Source organism: Nerophis lumbriciformis, linkage group LG09 (genome assembly GCF_033978685.3).
Source record: "Nerophis lumbriciformis linkage group LG09, RoL_Nlum_v2.1, whole genome shotgun sequence".
NCBI classification, from domain to species: Eukaryota; Metazoa; Chordata; class Actinopteri; order Syngnathiformes; family Syngnathidae; genus Nerophis; species Nerophis lumbriciformis.
In genome coordinates this window covers 47,190,001-47,213,409 of record NC_084556.2, presented here as the reverse complement: position 1 = coordinate 47,213,409, position 23,409 = coordinate 47,190,001, and the positions used below count along the sequence as shown (strand labels likewise).

Here is a 23,409-nt window from a genome sequence, read left to right as displayed (position 1 = left end):
AAAGCCGACGAAAATGGTCCGTCGTTTGTTCCGCACACTTTACCGACGAAAGCTATGCTACGACAGAGATGGCAAGAATGTGTGGATATCCTGCGACACTCAAAGCAGATGCTGACATCAACTCCAAAACTGGACAGATCAGCTTTCAGGAAAAGAGAGTGGATGAGGGTATGTCTACAGAATATATTAATTGATGAAAACTTTATTCATTACTCGCGGTTTTACACAAATTATTATACATAAACTGTGTTTACCAATAATTTAGCTTAAAAACATTTATTTTTTTCAATCATTCGAGTACATTCGGGTAGTCTTGTGTAATGCAGTATTTTGTGTCTATTTAGGTATGGTTAACCTGAGTGCTGAAATCGTGGAAAAATATATGTTCTTAGCGCACCTGAAATGGGCTGTCTGCACTCTCAAAGTGCATGTTGTTGCCAAATGTATTTCATATGCTGTAAACCTAGTTCATAGTTGTTAGTTTCCTTTAATGCCAAACAAACACATACCAATCGTTGGTTAGAAGGCGATCGCCGAATTCGTCCTCCCTTTCTCCCGTGTCGCTGGCTGTCGTGTCGTTTTCGTCGGTTTCGCTTGCATACGGTTCAAACCGATATGGCTCAATAGCTTCAGTTTCTTCTTCAATTTCGTTTTCGCTACCTGCCTCCACACTACAACCATCCGTTTCAATACGTAATCTGTTGAGTCGCTTAAGCCGCTGAAATCCGAGTCTGAATCCGAGCTAATGTCGCTATAACTTGCTGTTCTATCTGCCATTTTTGTTTGTATTGGCATCACTGTGTGACGTCACAGGAAAATGGACGGGTGTATATAACGATGGTTAAAATCAGGCACTTTGAAGCTTTTTTTAGGGATATTGCGTGATGGGTAAAATTTTTAAAAAAACTTCGAAAAATTAAATTAAGCCACTGGGAACTGATTTTTAATGGTTTTAGCCCTTCTGAAATTGTGATAATGTTCCCCTTTAAGCCTGAAAGAGCGTTCTAACCTGTATTGAAAAAGTTTCTTGTAATTACGATACCAAATGATATATTGCGAGAATCGCGTTGAATCGATTCTGAGTAAAATAGCCCGCCACCCTAAGATTCGGATCGAATGGTTAAGTCATACTTGCCAACCTTGAGACCTCCGATTTCAGGAGGTGGGGGGGGGGGGGGGGGGGTTAAGATATATATATATAAGAAATACTTGACTTTCAGTGAATTCTAGCTATATATATATATATATATATATATATATATATATATATATATATATATAATTACATATATATATATATATATATAAAATTACATATATATATATGCGTGGCGCAGTGGAAGAGTGGCCGTGCGCGACCCGAGGGTCCCTGGTTCAATCCCCACCTAGTACCAACCTCGTCATGTCCGTTGTGTCCTGAGCAAGACACTTCACCCTTGCTCCTGATGGGTGCTGGTTAGCGCCTTGCATGGCAGCTCCCTCCATCAGTGTGTGAATGTGTGTGTGAATGGGTAAATGTGGAAGTAGTGTCAAAGCGCTTTGAGTACCTTGAAGGTAGAAAAGCGCTATACAAGTACAACCCATTTATCATTTATATATATATATGTATACATATATATATATAAATAAAATAAATACTTGAATTTCAGTGTTCATTTATTTACACATTTACACACACATAACACTCATCTACTCATTGTTGAGTTAAGGGTTGAATTGTCCATCCTTGTTCTATTCTCTGTCACTATTTCAGAACACACACATTATACAAATATACATTATAAAATCAATAAGAAAACGGGAGCTCTAATTTGGGAGTCTGAATTAGGATCAGAAGTTCCTATATAAACATTGCGCACTCACGTCGCCTTTTTGTATTGATTACTGCAGCTGTGCACTGGATTCATTCACAAATACAAACTACAACTCACAAACACTTTAGAGTTAGGCTCCACCATCAGAATGTGTACTTAAACTTATAAAGATCACATGGATATTATTCAGTGAGTTGATTCACCAAAACTAACCTGTTATACAGGAGGAAAAAGCACACAGGACGTTTCAATTGTTCACAGACTGGTCGCGCTCATCAGAATGACAGGACACTTCCGGTCTGCAGGTGATAGCATTCAATTGGGAAGAAACGTCCTACTGCCCCCTACTGACCAATGTGAATACTGATAAATCTGTAATGACAGCTCCAAAAACGAATTCAAACCACAAAATAAAATAAATAAATCAACACAAAAATGTGACACATTATGGGTGGGTCACATATGCATGTACAGTAGATGGCAGTATTGTCCTGTTTAAAAGTGTCACAACATTGCTGTTTACGACAGACGAACTGCTTTACGGGGGACGAAAACTTGACTGCTGTTGTTGTGTGTTGTTACCGCGCTGGGAGGACGTTAATGAAACTGCCTAACAATAAACACACATAAGAAACCAAGAACTCGCCCTCGATCATTAGCTGTTTATATGGTGGGAAAGCGGACGTGAGAACAGGCTGTCATCACGTCACTCAGGTCCGGAGCTGGAGGCCACGCCCCCTCCAGCTCCGCCTGAATTTCGGGAGATTTTCGGGAGAAAATTTGTCCCGGGAGGTTTTTGGGAGAGGCGCTGAATTTCGGGAGTCTCCCGGAAAATCCGGGAGTGTTGGCAAGTATGGGTTAAGTGCCCAAAAATTCACACTCCTAATTATGTGTGTGGGGGGGGAGTTTATTACTTAAAAATGTTGATACGTTGGTGGAGCACAAGAGTAAAATAATCAGTTTGTTTGTGTACATCCATCCATTTTATTACAGTAACATAAAGCAATGGGCGCTGCATCACATGTTTTGACTGAGGACACCATTTGTTCTGAAAATCTGAATCATTGTCGCTGATTTTGACGTAAAATGACAAAAACCTGTAGGGTTAGGGATTCAATGGAGGTAGTCTGACAACAAGAAAGATCACTGCAACTTTTTGAATTTTAATGAAAAGTTCTTGTCGCAATTCAATTAGTCAACGTGTTGCCATCTTTGGAAATGGTTCTTTGACCTGCTAATGGCAGCTCTTTAAAAAAACACACGAAAAAGAAGCGGGAATGTTTGCAGTTAAGAAAGAAGATCACAAACATTATCTCTGCTTGGCAATCAAAAATCGGTTAATTTACACGAGGCAGGCAGCTAATTAAAAAAATAATCTAAATTTGCAAAAACAGTCGTCCTCCATTGTCGCTCGCAAACATCCCTTCAATGTACAAATCAGTCCCAGCGTAAAAAAATAAACAGTTTGAAGCCTTTTCAACACCTGGATAAGACTTTTGTTAGACTCTCGTCGTGTCGTCAGGCCGCACCCAGGAAAGTGTTCTTGACCGTCAAAGAAAAAAAAGTGTGGCTTGGAACGTAACGTCGATAAAAAAAAACTCACAGCGGTGACTCGCAGTCCTCTTAAAAAGGTCACTTCATGTTCTTCCTGTTGTGTTGCCTGCGCGCCTGCAGCCTCTGCCGCGTCCCGCTGGGCTTGGAGCCGGCCCCGATGGAGAAGGAAGGAGCCGCAGGGGAACCTGACAGGCAAACACACGAGTTAGGGTATGTCCTGGTTCGGGGCATGAAGGTGTCGTCGCGGCCTACCGAAAGGAGCGGCGTTGAAACCCTGCAGCGGTGTTCCGGGGCTTCCGAAGGGAACTGCGGCGGCGCTCTGGCCAAAAGATGGCGTGGATGTTCCTGTGAGAAGACCAAAGATTCAAGAGTTTAAAAACATTGACAAGGAGTTTCTCCTCATTTACAGCTTTGCAGGGGCCCGTCGCACATTTTTTAACTATCGTTAGCATAGCTTTTTTTGCTAATTTTGCAGGTTATACCTCAGCGTCAAATATTTTGTTACCTGACGAATGACACCTGTTAGCATGCTAATGTTAGTATTAGGGCTGCAACAACTAATCGATTAAATCGATCAAAATCGATTATAAAAATAGTTGGCGATTAATTTAGTCATCGATTTGTTGGATCTATGCGCAGAGGCTACTTTTTATTTATTTAATTTTTTTTTATAAACCTTTATTTATAAACGGCAACATGTACAAACAGCTGAGAAACAATAATCAAAATAAGTATGGTGCCAGTATGCTGTTTTTTCTTCTTCAATAAAATACTGGAAAGGATAGAAATGTAGTTTGTCTCTTTTATCCGATTATTAATCGATTAATCGAAGTAATAATCGACAGATTAATCGATTATCAAATTAGTTGTTAGTTGCAGCCCTAGTTAGTATGCTGGCTTTTTTAAATTTTGTAGCTGTACACCTCAGTCATATTTTGGTACTTGATGCATGCTAACATTTTAAAACACATTTTTCAGGTACACCCCTCAGAGTAATATAATTTGAGATACTTGACGCATGTCACAGTTAGCATTTTAGCATGCCAACATTAGCATGCTAGCATTTTTTTTTAAACTAATTTAACAGGTACACACCTCGGTGCAATATATTTTGGTATTTCACTAATGCTAACTGTAGGCATGCCATTGTTAGTACGCTAGCTTTTTATTTTTGCATTTATTTTGTAGGTATACACCTCAGTCACATCTTGGTACTTGATGCATGCTAATGTTAACATGCTAACATTTAAAAATATATATAAATTCTTTAGGTAGGTTAATTTCATAGTGTAAATGGAGTGCTAAATTAGTTGATCGTTTACCCTCCAAACTAAGCAGTTCTAGACCTGTCAATGTTGTTTATGTGCTGTATTGTGAATGTTTATTTTGATTCCTGGCTGACACACGTGAATTTGTTTACTTTTTTGTAAACGTTGAACATAAGTCGCTGCTGTCAACAATAATGGAATGAAAATTGCATGCCATTTTATATATTCGTTTATACACAACTTTAATAAAGTTTACTACAAGTTAGGTCAAACGCTATATGATACAGTCTACTTCAGGGGTCACCAACCTTTTTGAAACCAAGAGCTACTTCTTGGGTACTGATTAATGCGAAGGGCTACCAGTTTCCATCCATCCATTTTCTACCGCTTATTCCCTTTGGGAACGCGGGGGGCGCTGGAGCCTATCTCAGCTACAATCGGGCGGAAGGCGGGGTACACCCTAGACAAGTCTCCACCTCATCGCAGGGGCTACCAGTTTGATACACACTTAAATAAATTGCCAGAAATAGCCAATTTGCTCAATTTACCTTTAACTCTGTTATTATTAATAATTAATTATATTTATCTTTGTGGAAACACTGATCATCTTAATGATTTCTCACAATAAATATATATAGAAACAGATAAATATCAATATGCAACACTTTATTTTTATATTTTCTCTAAGTGCACATTTTTCAAATTGAACATTTTCAAATGATCACTTCTAAGACAGTCTTGTGAAATCACAATATCCAATTTTAACTAGCTAGCCACTGACATTTTTTTAACAAATCATGAATTACTTTGCACCATGTTTGTACAAATAATAACTCATGTATAATACAAAAGTCAACTCTCAAATTTTTAAATGAATCATGTCACACTTTGAACTGGACACCAAATCTGTTATCTGTTTCTTTGTCAGTTAGTGAAGACCAAGTCTTTAAAATATTTTCTTGGATTTTCAAATTCTATTTGAGTTTTGTCTCTCTTAGAATTAAAAATGTTGAGCAAAGCGAGACCAGCTTGCTAGTAAATAAATCCAATTTAAAAAATAGAGGCAGCTCACTGGTAAGTGCTGCTATTTGAGCTATTTTTAGAACAGGCCAGCGGGCGATTCATCTGGTCCTTACGGGCTACCTGGTGCCCGCGGCCACCGCGTTGGTGACCCCTGGTCTACTTGAATTTATTGACATTTGATTTTTTTGTATATCATGTACTTGTGTGTGTATATGTACCGTATTTTCCGCACTATAAGGCGCACCTAAAAACCTCCAATTTTCTCAAAAGCTGACAGTGCGCCTTATAATCCGGTGCGCCTTATATATGGACCAATATTGAGGTCTCGCAACTACGGTAAGCAGCCGCCAACTTCATTTTCCCCCGTAGAAGAAGAAGCGCGCGGTGCATGCTGGGATATATGACTGCGCGAGGCGTGGCGTTTCATTTCCATTTGTGTGTTTATGTAAGGACCCCAAACAGTGGATGGGAACAGTGGATGACAGAAGGCGAACACACGTTCTGCCAGTAGATCGTAAATGCCTGGGCTGATATATCAGTCTCATCTGTGGTCCGAGCTTTCAGGAAGGCAGGAATTGTCACTGAACTGCTAGACAACAGCAGCGACACTGACTCCATTAATGACGACTTCGACGAGACGTAGGATGTTGAATGCCGTATTCGCCCAACTGTTTAATTCGGACACTGAAGAAGAAGAATTCGAGGGATACGTGGATGAGGAGTAACTTAATAAAGTGAGCTTTACATTACATTATTTTGTGTGTTGTGTTGTGTGACATTAACGTTTGAGCAACATTGAGTTATTGATATACTATTATTGCTTTGCACTATTTCGAGTGTTACTCTATTGTGATTGCACTAACGTTTGATTTACCGTAACAGTATCAGACTGTTTTTTACGTGTTTATTGAATCGAGGAAAAGTTCCCCTCCACTATGTGGTATAAATGTTGCACTACATGTTATACCTTGCTGTTGTTAAAAGATAAACGAAATACCACGTCATTGACTTTACCTCGGGGAAAATAATAAAACAGCTGTTTATTCATTTTGGGAGTGAACGGAGTTGTCAGAACGCTGGTTTGTAATCTATTAATAAAGTTTGACTGACCTGACTGTTTTGTTGGCATTCCCTTTAGCACAGCTCCATCTAATGGATGCATAACGTAACCCCAGCCTCTACTGTAGCGTCTATTCTATGCGCCTTATAATGCGGTGCGCCTTATATATGAACAAAGTTTTAAAATAGGCCATTCATTGAAGGTGCGCCTTATAATCCGGTGCGCCTTATAGTGCGGAAAATACGGTATATACTGTATATTTATTTATTTTGAGGGAAAGGGGGATAACAACTGGGCACATGAACCCTAGACCGACCAGGTAGGCCGGCGTAAGGGGACACTATGCCCATTTTTTTTAGACTTTTGCCTATTGTTCACAATCATTATGAAAGACATGACGACAGATGCATTTTCCAACGCATTCTACATATTAAATAAACGTAAATAAAAGTCTGCTTACAGCAGGGCCGATGGGAGCGCCACTATTCCGCCCATAAAATCCAATAAATAACCATTCAAAAAGCAGCAACAGTACTCCATTTAACTAATCATGACTTGAATATTAACCAGGTATTAGTGATATTTATATTATAAGCGCTAATGCAGACAAACTATTCATAGCGGCGCCGTGATCACGTCCTGTGGGACGATGTTTACATCATCGACTGATCAGCTGCTTCCTCGTTTCAATGCTCCCTGTTAGTTTATTGTAGATCATAAATCTGGCCTCTAATCCGAACAGAAGACGGCTGGTGATATAATCCAACAAGTTGGGACGCGTTGACAGCCATATATGATCTGGAACTGGCGAGGACAATATGAAAAACACTGGCAACTGCTTACGGATGATCAAAGTTTTTCAGTGGCCACATTTTCTGCGCATTACTCGTCAATCGTGCTTGAATAATATATGCTATATATCCATTCATTAGGGGTGTAACGGTACGTGTATTTGTATTGAACCGTTTCGGTTCGGGTGTTCCGGTTCGGTTGGGAGGTGTACTGAACGACTTTCCACACGGACATATTAAGTAGCGCAGCCCACGTTGTGTAAACAATGCACACCGAGGCACAACACACAGCATGCTAGCAGCTAACGGGCTACGATAGACTGACCGTACGTCCTCTTTTCACCGGACATGTCCTCTTTTGCAGAGCTGTCAGGGCGGTGTTTCTTAAATGCCTCAAATGTCCGGCATTTTGAGTTAGGGTTGCGTCTATTTTCAATGTACGTTCAGGGTTAAGAAGGGGTTGAAAACAAAACAAATTGTGCGCGCAGCAGCATTGGTGAGGGAGGGGCAGAGACAGAGAGAGCGAGAGAGTTATGATAAACGCGCATGCGTCGCCAGGCTCTGCTTTTTATCCATAGATTTATCAGATTTAATTTTTTATTATCTATAGCAGGGGTGTCAAAAGTGTGCCCCGGAGGCCATTTGCAGCCCGCAGCTAATGTTTTAAAGGCCCACGTCACATTCTAAAAATACTATTAAAATAAACAAAAACATAACAAAAGTGAAATAAAAAATCTTAAAGGTTAAATGTAATTTAGAAAAAGTTGCAATGTTGACTAATAAAACAAAGCTGTTTTTCTTTCTTTCAAACTGTCATTGCGCAAAACATAATATTGAACCAAAATCAATGTTATTATGAATGATTGACCTATCCAATGTTCCGATTACTTCACATCAAATATTCCACTAAGAAAAATATTTTTGGTGGAAGATTTTGCAAATTTGGTAAATAAATAACCCCAAAATTTATATTTTGTTGTTTTCTGACTGTACCGAAAATGAACCGAACCGTGACCTCTAAACCGAGGTACGTACCGAACCGAAATTTTTGTGTACCGTTACACCCCTACCATTCATACAATATGTTACTTTAATTTGAAGAAGAAGAAAAATCCTAATTTTTAAAAAGGTGTGGCGGCTTCAATTCAGCCGTGGCAACGTGCCACAATCAGATACATATAGTAAAAACCATGGAGTATGTTGCAATCAATACACTGGTAAATTTCACACACTGTCATCATAGAAATGATAAATAATTGTAAATTTGGGGACGGCGTGGTGAAGTTGGTAGAGTGGCCGTGCCAGCAATCGGAGTGTTGCTGGTTACTGGGGTTCAATCCCCACCTTCTACCACCCTAGTCACGTCCGTTGTGTCCTTGGGCAATACACTTCACCCCTTGCTCCTGATGGCTGCTGGTTAGCGCCTTGCATGGCAGCTCCCGCCATCAGTGTGTGAATGTGTGTGTGAATGGGTGAATGTGGAAATAGTGTCAAAGCGCTTTGAGTACCTTGAAGGTAGAAAAAGCGCTATACAAGTTTAACCCATTTATCATTTATTTATCATTTAAATTAAAATAATAAAATAATGTATTATTGTCATTTCATTCATGCGAGCAGATGAGAAATTGTAAATGTGCAGAATTTACACAGAAAACGTGTAATTAAGGTAAATAATGTAAGGCTATAAGTTTAATACCAAACCAAAGTATAGATGTGTTTTGTATGAAAGAAATCTTCATAAGAATACAATCACAGAAGCAAGGAGTAGCATTAAAAAAAACCTTACCAAAAGCAGGTTTGTCAGCCCCAAAGTTGAAGCCTCCCATCTGGGGTTGCGATATAGCGGCGCCAAAGTTAAACCCGCCAGATGCAGGCTGCACGGGGCCTGAGGGTGTCTGCTGAGGAGCGGTGGCACCAAACGCAAAGGCCGTGCCGAGCGATGCGCCCTGCGTCTGGGCAGCTTGTCCGAAGCTTGGCGCTGCAGAGGGCGTGCTGGTGGCGCCAAAAGCAAAGGCGGCAGAGCCGCCTCCGAACGCCGGCTTAGTTGGCGTCACAAAGCTGGATGGTGCCGTGGTAGCGGCGGCGGCTCCCCCGAAGGGGAAACCCGACGGGGTGGGGTTGGGCGCAGGTGTTGCTACGCTACCTCCAAACGTAAAGGGCTTTGGTGCGGTGGGTGCTGTGGAGCTGAAGGTGGACTGCGAGGCTGGCGCTTCAAACGACGGCTTACCAAATGTAAACGCAGACTGTGCCAAAGAAGTGGCGGGAGCATTAGTTGTGGCGGCAGCAGCAGGGGCAGCATTGGCCATGGCGAAACTTCCGAAAGTTGGTTGCGTCGCGTTCTGACTGACAGCTGTCTGACCAAAAGCAAACACCTTCTGGTTGGCGGCTTGGGGCTGCGGCGGCTGCGCGGCGCCAAATGTAAAGGTGTTGGATGCCGTGGTAGCCGGAGGGGCGGCAGCAGCGGTGGTGGCTACGGCTCCAAACTGGAGGGTGTTACCAGCAGCAGGAACAAACACTGGTGCTGAAGACGTACTGGTGCCAGTTGAAGCTGGTGCTGCCCAGGTGTCAAACATGGACTTTATAGCGGGCTGGACTGCAGGATTGGTGGTGGAGGCGGAAGAGATTGTTCCAGTGGAAAGTGATGATGTAACAGTTGTGCTACTCGCTGACGCACCAAATATTGAAGAAGTCAAAGAAACGGTGGCAGATGTTGCAATGGAAGCCGTGTATGGGGGCGGGGCAAAGCCAAGTCCTGCGGTGGCGCTGCTGGCAAAGATGGGCTTGAAGTTCTGGGCAAGAGGCTTGCTTTCTGGGGCTGACATGGTCGATGGGTTGGAGGAAGCGTTGGTGGGAGCAAAGATGGGTTTGAACCCTGAGGCGAGCAGAGGGTTGGAGTGACTGAGCGACACCGGGCTGCTCATGGCGGCGGCGGGGGCGGGGTTGGAGGTGGTGGACACGGCGGGGCTGCTGCTGATCTGACCAGACAGTCCAAACAAGCTGGTTCCAGCTAACGATGGAGCGCTGCTGCTGGCAGGCTTGGAAACCGGGGCCAAAACCTGAGTGAAAGCGGAGGGCTGGCCCACACCTGCCAAGGCGGCCTGGGACTGTGAGGCAGGCGGCGGCTTTGGGGCGTCCGTTACAGTGGACATCTTGGGAAGTGCCAACGTGGTCAATGCAGACACTGTGCACACAAGGAGGCCAAAATGAAGAGAAAATTATGGACACACCCACAAATAAATTCCTGAGACGATGGGCCTACCTGTGGTGGTGCTGGCCGCAGAGCTTGCGGGACTCTTCATCTTCAGGGCCTCCAGCAGGGGATTGGGGGCCACAGGTGACGGGCTGGGATCCAGGTTGATGACGGGCGGGGCCGAGCTGGAGGTTATGGGCAGAGGGGCGGCCAGAAGGCTGCTCAGGGTGAGGGCGGTGCTGGCGGGAGCAGTGGTGCTCGACGAGGCAGGCGTGGTGGAGGTCAGAGGAGAGGTGGACTTTTCGGGTTCGGGAGCTTGAGAGTCACAAGTCAGAGTTTAGGCAGGGGTTGAAAAGGTCACAAAACGGTGCACGTCAGTCTTATCTTCATATCTGTACCAACTCACCAGGTGTCTCCAGGACCTTCTGGATCTTACTGATGGCATCTTTCTTCTCATCATCCAGATCCTTGACAGTGATCGTGTAGCCCAGCTCGGGTGGTGGAGGCTGCAACACAATCATGGAGAGTCAAAGAGGAGAATACGGAGGCTTTTGTGTGATGGCAAGGTGAAAAGTGCAATGATAACCGTAGAAAAGTGCAGTGGAACCCGTTTACATCGACAACTCACCAAGTCTTTCTTATTACTCAAAAGTGCCCTCTTCTTAAGAAATATATTCACCATCGTTTCACTTGAATTCAGCTTCATTTTAGAGTGGTTAATTTATTTGTATTTTTTTTTACACTTGAATGACAATTAGTGTGTGTAAAAAAAAAAATTTAAAAAAAGTGCATGTCAAACAATTACATTGTATTGAAAGGCATTACCGCTCGTTAGTAAAGATGTCAGACACACACAGAAACATTCAGTTGAGTGGCCTTCACAATAAAAGGCACACTCCATTCACTAAAATAAAATGCAAAAACTATTTTTTGTGCCGTTTCTGAGGGAAAATTATTTCCAAATAACATTTCTCCCAAATAGTGAATATTCATAATTAGTGTCATATTAATGCAAAAATAACTCACAGACTCGGGGGGCCGCGTTGGGTTTATATATATATATATATATATATATATATACCGTATTTTTCGGACAATAAGTCGCAGTTTTTTTCATAGTTTGGCTGGGCTCCAGTGCGACTTATATATGTTTTTTTCCTTCTTTATAATGCGTTTTTGGCAGGTGCGACTTATACTCCGGTGCGACTTATACTCCGAAAAATACGGTGTGTGTGTGTGTGTGTGTGTGTGTGTATATATATATATATATATATATATATATATATATATATATACATACACAATTTTTGACAATATGATTTGCCTGAGCGGCCGAGAGAAACAAGCGGTAGAAAATTGATTAGAAAGGACAGATTTAAAAAATAAAAATAAAATTAAAATAAATGTTTTTTTTTTGTTTTTTTTTACTTGGGCCTCCCCGCGAGCCGGATTTTGGACGCTGGCGGGCCGTAGTTTGGGGACCCCTGGTTTGGAGGATACAGCAAAGGTTTATGGTGTATTTTATCAATTGTTTTATGTACATACTGAATATAATTTTTAAAATATCATTTACAACAGCACCTATGGCACTTTTACATTTGAACATTGCTTAATGGTGTCTAATTGTAAGTTTTTGACAATGATAATAAGCATTTGACAATAATAATGCTGAGTAGTTGAAAAGTTTACATTAAGTGTGGCCAAATGTCTTTTTTGTAGCCAATGCATAGTTCCTCGTTCGACCATGCTGATGGGCTCATGTTGCTCATTTAGTTTTAGGATGAAATATTTCCACACAGGCTTTACAATCTTTTTCCCTCCTAACGTTTGTTACTTAGTAGTGCTTCTCACTAGCAAGTCACGACTAGTGACAATTAGCATTCATTGAATTATTATCAGCCCAGGCCTACAGTTGTATGGTTTTTTACTGCCTCTGGACATCGTATTAAATGCTATTTTAAGCTGTTTAAGGCCTTAATTTCCGCGAAAAACATGACTGAATGCTCTGCGGAAGCCATCAATACATTGCAAGAATGGAGTTGTATCGAGTACTGATTCTGAACAGAATTTAGCCTACTTAGTTGTCAGAATCATGTTGAAAAGGGTTTTAGTACTCTTGATAACAACTAGCCAGCTGAATTAGGGGAGTTTGAATAACACACAATGGTTGGTAACAAGAAACTGACCTGTTTATTCAAGAATAAACACAAAATAGACAAAATTATACATGACAAACAGAAATGGCATCATTGAACTAGGGCTGGGCGATATGGCCTTTTTTTAATATTGCGATATTTTAAGGCCATGTCACGATACACCATATATATGTGGATATTTTGCGTTAGCCTTGAATGAATGAATAACTTGATGCATATAATCACAGCAGTATGATGATTCTATGTGTCTACATTAAAACATTCTTCTTCAAACTGCATTAATATATGCTACTTTTAAACTTTCATGCAGAGAAGGAAATCACAACTAAAAAAATCACTTTTTTTTTCATACGTTGTTGATGTGGAAATGTTTGCCTCTGCATTTTGATGGTGTGGACGTGTGGCACCGAATGGAGATAAGCGTCTCGACAGACGTTACAATATTTGAACAATGATGACGTAAACTGTTTTCTCTGTCGTGTCCGTGTGTCGAAAATTGTTATGCGCTTATTTTTTTATTTGATTTTGTGCGTGGCATAGATTTGCCGTGCGCAATTGCACAGGCACGCACCTTAGAGGGAGCGCTGCTCGCACGGCTGCGCTAGCATCACAGCTAACGTTAGCCATGCTGCTACCTGCTTGGGGAGGGCGTATACGTACGTGACGTATGACGTGACAGTATGTGACGTATGACGTGACAGTATGTGACGCGTGTAAGAAGGTGTGCTCGCTGTCTGTGAGAAGGAGACACAGGAAAGAGTGAGAAGAGCCTGTCGTGTAATGCCAGCAGCTAAAAGCAACTGCGTGAGAATCCACAGACCTGTGGATGTGTTGAAGGTGTGCTAGAAAATGCGGAACGGAAATTAGGGAGCAGCAGAAAAGTGGAATGTATTATTTAAATAGGTGCGTTGGAAAACACGGACCGGACTTTTTTAAAAACTGGATTTGGATCGGCATTTTCCCATACCTTGCCAATACGCATTTTTTGGCAAATATCGGCGGCCGATCCGATCCAAATATCGGATCGGGACATCACTAGATCTGACCAATCTAAGTCTAAGACTACCTCTGACCAATCTAAGTCTATGAGCATGAAATTATGAAGCCTACTCGGAAGAGAGGCGAAACAACTTCTAAGACAAACCAAACAGTCCAGTTGCGATTGATTGAATGGCCTGAGATCTCCAATAACAATGTTGCTATAGCTTGGTTAATATGCAGGTCACAGCATGTAAACAAAACATTGTTTGTGTATTATAGGTGTTATTACACAAAATAGTTTAACCTCATTACCTACATTGTTGGCCAGGTCTCCCTTGGAAAAGAGATCTTTGATATCAATGGGATTTTACCTGGTTAAATAAAGGCTAATAAATTGTTATGCGCCTAGTACAAGCAGATTTTGAATATTTAGAATTCAACGAAAAGGGAAAGACATGTGTTCTTTTCTCACAAAAGGATTGTGAATGATGGGCAAAAATGCTTCTTTTAAAATCACAACATTGGAGGTTCCACAGTAGATATATTTTCTCCTTACCAGCGAGATGTGGTCGTCCCGGTTGGCGGACACAAGCGGGATCTTGCGTTTTCTGTTCCCGCCACTCCCAGTGTAGTCCATTGAGGTCGTAACTGGGACTATGGCGACTGGGGTGTGCTTGGCTGAAATGCATTGCGACATGAGTACATGACGTCCTCCTTTCAGACTACAAGACTGCAGCGTCACACTCACAAGTCTCAGGCGCTTTTTCCGAGGCCGTCTTATTGGACATCACCGAGGACGCCGAGCTTGGAGAAAGACCGTCATCGCTTCTGGTAAAAGAGAACCAACACGATACAACCAGCAACATTAACATTTATGTGAATCCAGGACTGACGGGGAGAAATAAGACCATCGTAAAAACACACCTCGGTCTCTTTGAGGCTGCTTCTGGTGTCTGGGCGCGAGAAGAGCCCAGGCTGGACATAGGAGAGCTTGGCGCTGATGGCTTCGACAACTGTCAGGAGAAAAAAAGTCTAATCATCTTCTTGCAGCCACTTAAACAACGGTGACGCGTAGAAGGTGTAGGTTACCTGCACGAATCCCCCCAGTGACGAGCTGTAGGAGCTGTGGATGGGGTTCCTCTTGGATCCAGGGGTCCCTCTGGGGGCGTGGACTCCGCTGGCAGAGCTTATGGAGGACGTGCGAGACCTCTTCATTAGGGACTCTTCCGCCACTGAGGTCATCACTCTTTTTAGGCTTCCTGGTCTAAAAGAATAAACAGAGGGAAGCTAGTACTATAAACACCAATGGACAGCAAAGTTTAGACTCACTTAGGGACCAGTTGTGACGGCGCTCCGTTGGGCAAAAGAGGCTCAAAAGCGGAGTGTGCGCTTCCTCCACTGTTGTTACGCCTGGGAACGGATTCAAAACAAGCAGAATAAATCAGGGATGCCAAGGGATGGGAATCGTCCAGTGTAGGGATGTCCGATAATATCGGACTGCCAATATTATTAGCCAATAAATGCTTTAAAATGTAATATCAGAAATTTTCGGTATCGGTTTCAAAAAGTAAAATTTATGACTTTTTAAAACGCCGCTGTGTACACGGACGTAGGGAGAAGTACAGAGCGCCAATAAACCTTGAAGGCACTGCCGTTGCGTGTTTTTCTGTCTCGCTCTGTCAGACAGACTTCCACAAGCGAACCCCCATTACAATATGTTGACGATAGTCACGATTACAGTAATGACCTGTATTTCAAATTCCATTGCCAGCTGCAGGTTCAATGTTATAGGTTTAAAAAGCTTTACTTTACTGCAGTTCTGCCATTTTCTTTACCTTCTTTTGCTCTTCTGCTCATTGGTGAAGCTCCTGTCCTCATCTTCAACCTCTCTCTTGCGGCTATCCTTCAACACCTTGAGGACACTCTCCCGGGAGCAAGGGTCAACAGGGTCCATGGGGACCCCGGCGCAACTCAGGTGGTTCAAACTAGACAGGGAGATTCCAATCATGGTTACGTCTCTAGTAACAAAATCCTCATTCCCCATGATATATTTCGTATGTTGTGTGTGAAAGGAAACCTGGGACTGTGGTGGTCCGGCCGGGCGATCTTCATAGTGACAGGACTTTGAGCGGCTGGGGAATTTCGAGGGGTGAGGACGCTTTTCTTCCTGAATCCGTCCCAACTGACGGGAGGCAGAAGGCCCATGGAGGAGGCGCCTGGCTGCTGAAGGGGGTAGTGACGCTGGGGGGTGATGTTGAAGCGTCCGGCTGAGCCTGGCGGCTCCCTTCAAAAATAGTAAAAAAAACACACCTTCAGATTAAAAGTCCACTCACTCTCTTTACCAGTTTATTAGGTACACCCATGTAATTCAATGAGATGCAAAAGAAAATGTTTTTTCAGATATTACAAAAGTATGTGTAGGATTTTGAGAAGCTTATTAGTTAGTAGTGATGGGACGGAAAATGCAGAGGCTTCGACTAATGTAGGGGGCATTTCCGCGAAGTGCATATTGAGGCTTGCTTCATGTAGGGGAGGAGCCCGAAATGATGACGTGTGAAGCCTCACTGCCAGGCAGTTTCGGGATGTGGTTCTGATTTTGCCGGGAGATTCGAAATCACATAAACCGCCCATGCACTAGGGATGTCCCGATCCAGGTTTTTGCACTTCCGATCCGATACCGATATTGTTTTTGCATTTCCGATCCGATACCGATACTGACCGATACCGATACTGACCGATACTGGCCTATTCGAGCATGTATTAAAGTTTAAAGTTATTTAGCCTACTTAGTTGTCAGAATCATGTTGAAAATGGTTTTAGTACTCTTGATAACAACTAGCCAGCTGAATTAGGGGAGTTTGAATAATACACAATGGTTGGTAACAAGAAACTGACCTGTTTATTCAAGGATAAACACAAAATAGACAAAATTATACATGACAAACAGAAATGGCATCATTGAACTAGGGCTGGGCGATATGGCTTTTTTTTAATATTGCGATATTTTAAGGCCATATTGATTCATGATACAGATATATACTATCAGATATATACTATCATCATAATACAGTCATCACACAAGATAATCACATTGAATTATTTACATTATTTATAATCCAGGGTGTGGAGGGGGGCGCCGGATGTAAGTGTCAAAAAGACAGCCAAAAGAGTTTGATATGAGAATAAATCTAATGTTAAAATATAGGGTAGAAATGCACCCATTTGCAGGAAATGTAGTCTTGATTTTCAAATTTTTCTTTCAAGGCTTGCATGTCTACATTAAAACATTCTTCTTCATACTGCATTAATATATGCTACTTTTAAACTTTCATGCAGAGAAGGAAATCACAACTAAAAAAATCACTAATTTTTTCATACTGTGTTGATGTGGAAATTTTTGCCTCTGCATTTTGATGGTGTGGACGTGTGGCACCGAATGGAGATAAGCGTCTCGACAGACGTCACAATATTTGAACAATGATGACGAAAACTGTTTTCTCTGTCGTGTCCGTGTGTCGAAAATTGTTATGCGCTTATTTTTTTATTTGATTTTGTGCGTGGCATAGATTTGCTATGCGCAGAGGACGCTTAAACAGTGCGCAATTGCACAGGCGAGCACCTTAGAGGGAGCGTTGCTCGCACGGCTGCGCTAGCATCACAGCTAACGTTAGCCATGCTGCTACCTCTCTGCTCGGGGAGGGCATATACGTATGTGACGTATGTCGTGACAGTATGTGACGTATGTCGTGACAGTATGTGACGTGTGTAAGAAGGTGCACTTGCTGTCTGTGAGAGGGAGACACAGGAAAGAGTGAGAAGAGCCTGTCGTGTAATGCCAGCAGCTAAAAGCAACTGCGTGAGAATCCACAGACCTGTGGATGTGTTGAAGGTGTGCTGGAAAATGCGGAACGGAAATTACGGAGCAGCAGAAAAGTGGAATGTATTATTTAAATTGGTGCGTTGGAAAACACGGACCGGAGTTTTTTTTAAAACTGGATCTGGATCGGCATTTTCCCATGCCTTGCCGATACGCAATTTTTGGCAAATATCGGCAGCCGATCCGATCCAAATATCGGATCGGGACATCCCTACCATGCACCATTTAAAATGTGGGCTTTTGTTGGGGTCAGTTCGGAATCTGGATGGAGAATAAAAATAGTTTTTAAAAAGCCACTCAAATCAAAGAATGACGGCAAATGTAATCCAAACCGGTTACCGCTTTGTCATGAATATCAAATAGCTAACTTGTGTTGCAGTTACCAGCACACCTTGAGCGTAATTGTTCGTGCTAATGCCTTTTATGTCACATGACGTGGGTTCGATTCTCTCCAACCTCAGTTCTTCGAAACGTGTTTATCACTATAAACAATACCTTTGATGAAGTAACGCATTCTGTATGTATTCTTTTTAACCAGCCACCGGAAATCCATAGCTGGATGATAGAGAGGTCTTGTCAAGAAAAAAAAAAAAGAATCGCTTAAAACTAAGAGGTTTGGTTCAGAAACCATTCTGAGCCTTATCTTATTTAGTTTTTATTTTATATATGTTGACCACATTAACCCTGGCAATGGACACTGTGTGTATATGTATGTTATGCCATTGTTTACAAATTTGGTAAATAAATAACCAAAACATTTATATTTTGTTGTTTTCTTACTGTACCGAAAATGAACCGAACCGTGACCTCTAAACCGGTACATACCTCGGTTCATAGAAATGAAAGCGTACCATACCTATATCGTGGTATATCGTTATCGTGATATAAAATGATCCATATCGTGATATACATTTTTTTCCATATCGCCCAGCACTACTCTATATCAGTGGTTCTCAACCTTTTTTCAGTGATGTACCACCTGTGAACATTTTTTTAATTCAAGTACCCCCTAATCAGAGCAAAGCATTTTTGGTTGAAAAAAAAGAGATAAAGAAGTAAAATACAGCACTATGTCATCAGTTTCTGATTCATCAAATTGTATAACAGTGCATTATATATTGCTCATTTGTAGTGGTCTTTCTTGAACTATTTGGGAAAAAAAGATATAAAAATAACTAAAAACTTGTTGAAAAATAAACAAGTGATTCAAATATAGATAAAGATTTCTACACATAGAAGTAATCATCAACTTAAAGTGCCCTCTTTGGGGATTGTAATAGAGATCCATCTGGATTCATGAACTTAATTCTAAACATTTTTTCACAAAAAAAGAAATCTTTAACATCAATATTTATGGAACATATCCACAAACAATCTAGCTGTCAACACTGAATATTGCATTTCTTTTCACAGTTCTTTTTGACAGACATTTTAGTGAGAAACCTGAGCTTGTGCTTCACTGAGTTTATGAACTTACATTCTTATTTTGTTGAAGCATTATTCAATAAATATATTTATAAAGGATTTTTGAATTGTTGCTATTTTTAGAATATTTAAAAAAAAATCTCACGTACCCCTTGGCATACCTTCAAGTACCCCCAGGGGTACGCGTACCCCCATTTGAGAACCACTGCTCTATATCATCAATTCTTATGTGACACTATGTTATTTTTCATCCATCCATCCATCCTTCTTCCACTTATCAGAGGTCGGGTCACGGGGGTCGCAGCCCAAGCAGGGAAGCCCAGACTTTCCTCTCCCCAGCCACTTCGTCCAGTTCTTCCCTGGGGATCCCGTGGCGTTCCCATGCCAGCCGGGAGACATAGTCATCCCAACGTGTCCTGGGTCTTCCCCGTGGCCTCCTACCGGTCGGACGTGCCCTAAACACCTCCCGAGGGAGGCGTTCGGGTGGCATCCTGACCAGATGCCTGAACCACCTCATCTGGCTCCTCTCCATGTGGAGGAGCAGTGGCTTTACTTTGAGGCAGAGCTTCTCACCCTATCTCTAAGGGAGAGCATCGCCACCCGGTGGAGGAAACTCATTTCGGCCGCTTGTACCCGTGATCTTGTCCTTTCGGTCATAACTAGAGATGTCCGATAATATCGGCATGTAAATGCTTTAAAATGTAATATCGGAAATTATCGGTATCGTTTTTTTTCCGTTTAATTAAATCAACATAAAAAACACAAGATACACTTACAATTAGTGCACCAACCCAAAAAACCTCCCTAGCCCATTTACACTCATTCACACAAAAGGGTTGTTTCTTTCTGTTATTAATATTCTGGTTCCTACATTATATATCAATACAGTCTGCAAGGGATACAGTCCGTAAGCACACATGATTGTGCGTGCTGCTGGTCCACTAATAGTACTAACGTTTAACAGTTAATTTTACTCATTTTCATTAATTACTAGTTTCTATGTAACTGTTTTTATATTGTTTTACTTTCTTTTTTATTCAAGATTTTTTTTTAAATTTATTTATCTTTTTTTTTTTTAAGGACCTTATCTTCACCATACCTGGTTGTCCAAATTAGGCATAATAATGTGTTAATTCCACGACTGTATATATCGGTACCGGTTGATATCGGTATCAGTAATTAAGAGTTGGACAATATCGGCAAAAAAGCCATTATCGGACATCCCTAGTCATAACCCAAAGCTCATGACCTTAGGTGAGGATGGGAACATAGATCGATCAGTAAATTGAGAACTTTGCCTTCCGGCTCAGCTCCTTCTTCACCACAACGGATCGATACAGCATCCGCATTACTGAAGACGCCGCACCAATCCGCCTGTCGATCTCACGATCCACTCTTCCCTTATGTTATTTTTCCTATTTCCAAAAATTATATATTGTTTTATTTAGGTTGATTGATTGTGTACCACGACTTCCGCCCGATTGTAGCTGAGATGGGCTCCAGCGACCCCAAAAGGGACAAGCGGTAGGAAATGGACGGATGGATGATTGTTTAAATTAAGTTTTTTCTCAAATCTGTGCAGCCCTGTCAATTGCTAGACGTTTTTTTTTACCATTTTAAGAAGTTGTAGATTATGTGATTTGTCATATTGTATCTATATACATGTTTGAAATTAACTTAAACCATAACCATAATAATACATTTGTAGCACTCTGTTCCATGTTGAGTGTAAATACCATTAAAAACAATGTAAATTGAAAGTAATATGGGACATTATTTTGGTAAAAATGTAAGAAAAGAAACGATAACAATACCCAGCAAATGACAGCCTCCTATTGGGGGTGTAGACAGCATGGTTGGGTCTGGACAAAGTCTCCCGCAGTTGTTCCCGATGGTTCCGAATGACTCTCGGCCTCCCGAAGTCGCCAGTCGGACTTTCGGGTTTGCCGATGTAGCTCCCCATCAGGAAGTCCCGGGGACTGAACAGAAACGACTCACTCGCCAAGTGCTCCCCACGATAGACGGCATTAATGCCCGCTCGTGTCTGTCTGAAAGGCCGCTGCGCTCCACGTCCCTCACCGCCGAGCTTGGTCCTCCTCTGCGGCACCACCGACACGTCGCTCACCCACCAGTCCCAAAAGCGAAGGAGGTATCCGGCTAGAGCGACCAGTCCAGCCCGAGGACTGAGGCCTAATGTGGCGGGAAGCGGCGTTCCGACACAAAGGAGCCACGACACACCACAGAGCGCTAAGGTGGCAGCAACGTATTGGAACGAGGGCGTGAAATAAAGGAGTAGACACACTAAAGCGCAAGCAGAAAGAAAAGCTAAGTTTCTGTCTCTAGGTGACATGGCGGCAGCGCGCCCATCATGCTGCTCTGTGCTACTCCTTCTGCGGCCGATGCCATCGTGCTTCACCCTCACATGTGGTGCAGCAGCGCCCCCCAATGGATGGACGTGACATCGCAGTAAAAATAACCTGCCAAAAATGCTTGTCAATATAAACTATATCGCCAAAAGTATTTGGCCACCTGCCTGGACTCACATATGAACTCCACCCATAGGGTTCAATATGATGTCAATACTTGCCAACCTTGAGACCTCCGATTTCTGGAGGTGTGGGGGGGGCGTGGTCGGGGGGGCGTGGTTGGGGGCGGGGCTAAGAGGGGAGAAGTATATTTACAGCTAGAATTCACCAAGTCAAGTATTTCATATATATATATATATATATATATATATATATATATATATATATACCGGTATATAAGAAATACTTGACTTTCAGTGAATTCTAGCTATATATATAAATGATAAATAAATAAATATTTTTTTTATTATATATATATGTATATATGTATATTAGAGATGCGCGGATAGGCAATTATTTCATCCGCGCGGATAGGCAATTATTTCATCCGCAACCGCATCAGAAAGTCGTCAACCATCCACAATCCACCCGATCTAACATTTGATCAGAACCGCATCCGCCCGCACCCGCCCGTTGTTATATATCTAATATAGACGATGCAAGGCATTAGTGAGGTTATAAAGCTTTTGCCTGTTAAAGAAAGGAGACTGATCCAATGCAGCACAGACATTCGTGTGCCACGCTGTCACGACCCAGACGCACACCAGTGCGCAATCATATGGGAGCCGCGCTGAGTGCACCTCCAAGCGCGTCTCGCTGCCGGCGACGGCCGGGTATATGGGCCCGACGCTCCAGCGCCATCCATTTTCAGGGCTAGTTGATTCGGCAGGTGGGTTGTTACACACTCCTTAGCGGGTTCCAACTTCCATGTCCACCGTCCTAGCTGCTGTCTATATCAACCAGGGTGAGCCCCACCCCTTTCGTGAGCGCACTGCGCGCGGAGTGACCCCTGTTACGCGCCCCCGGCAACAGGGGTGGCGGGCAGGTAAGCTGCGCGGGCGGAGCGCGCGGAGTGACCCCTGTTACGAGCCCCCGGCCACGGGGGTGGCGGGCAGGTAAGCTGCTTACCTGCTGCGCGTGACGCCGGCCGCGGCGAAGGCGGACGAGGCGGGGTGTCGGTGCGGTGGGCGCGGTGGTGACCCTGGACGTGCGTCGGGCCCTTCTCGCGGATCGCCTCAGCTACGGCTCCCGGTGGGGCCCTCTCGGGGGAAGGGGCCTCGGTCCCGGACCCCGGCGAGGCATCCCTTCTCCGCTCCGTAAAAGTGTCCATCTCTTTTTTTTTTTTCTTCTGTTGTGGCATATGCTGCAGGTGCCTGCTCGTTTTTCGTATGTGGGTAACAACATTTAACTATGTATATATATTTACGAATTGGTTTAACTGCCACCCGCCTGAATCTATTTAAAATCTAATTTTTTTTTATTTCAACCACCCGACCCGACCCGCGGATAAAATCTAATTCTTTTTAATTTCATCCGCCCGATCCGCGGATAATCCGCGGATAATCCGCGGACTCCGGGGTTGTGCCCGCAAACCGCGCATCTCTAATGTATATAATATATATATATATATATATATACAATATATATATATATATAAATAAAATAAATACTTGAATTTCAGTGTTCATTTATTTACACATATACACACACATAACACTCATCTACTCATTGTTGAGTTAAGGGTTGAATTGTCCATCCTTGTTTTATTCTCTGTCACTATTTTACCAACCCTGCTGAACACTCTTTCGCAGGTACCCAGAAAGGTTTCGAGTACCACCAAAAAAACTGAATCTCTGAAGACAGTATAAAAATCTGTGTTAAAGGTGTACAAATACTGTTTGTAT

General features: G+C 42.5%; 1 protein-coding gene across 1 annotated transcript; it reads right to left on the bottom strand.

Annotated features, from left to right (window-relative positions):
• Positions 1-2,964: 2,964 nt before the first annotated feature.
• On the bottom strand, positions 2,965-21,555 carry pom121 (POM121 transmembrane nucleoporin). The gene is made up of 13 exons (XM_061963049.1): positions 20,954-21,555; positions 15,915-16,121; positions 15,673-15,822; positions 15,167-15,247; positions 14,927-15,101; positions 14,762-14,850; positions 14,586-14,665; positions 14,394-14,515; positions 11,107-11,206; positions 10,770-11,015; positions 9,297-10,691; positions 3,621-3,713; positions 2,965-3,553 (listed from the first exon to the last, which is right to left on the bottom strand). Exons 1-13 carry the CDS (start codon positions 21,487-21,489, stop codon positions 3,447-3,449), a joined length of 3,381 nt encoding a protein of 1,126 aa, XP_061819033.1. The 5' UTR covers positions 21,490-21,555; the 3' UTR covers positions 2,965-3,446.
• Between the last annotated feature and the right edge of the window lie 1,854 nt (positions 21,556-23,409).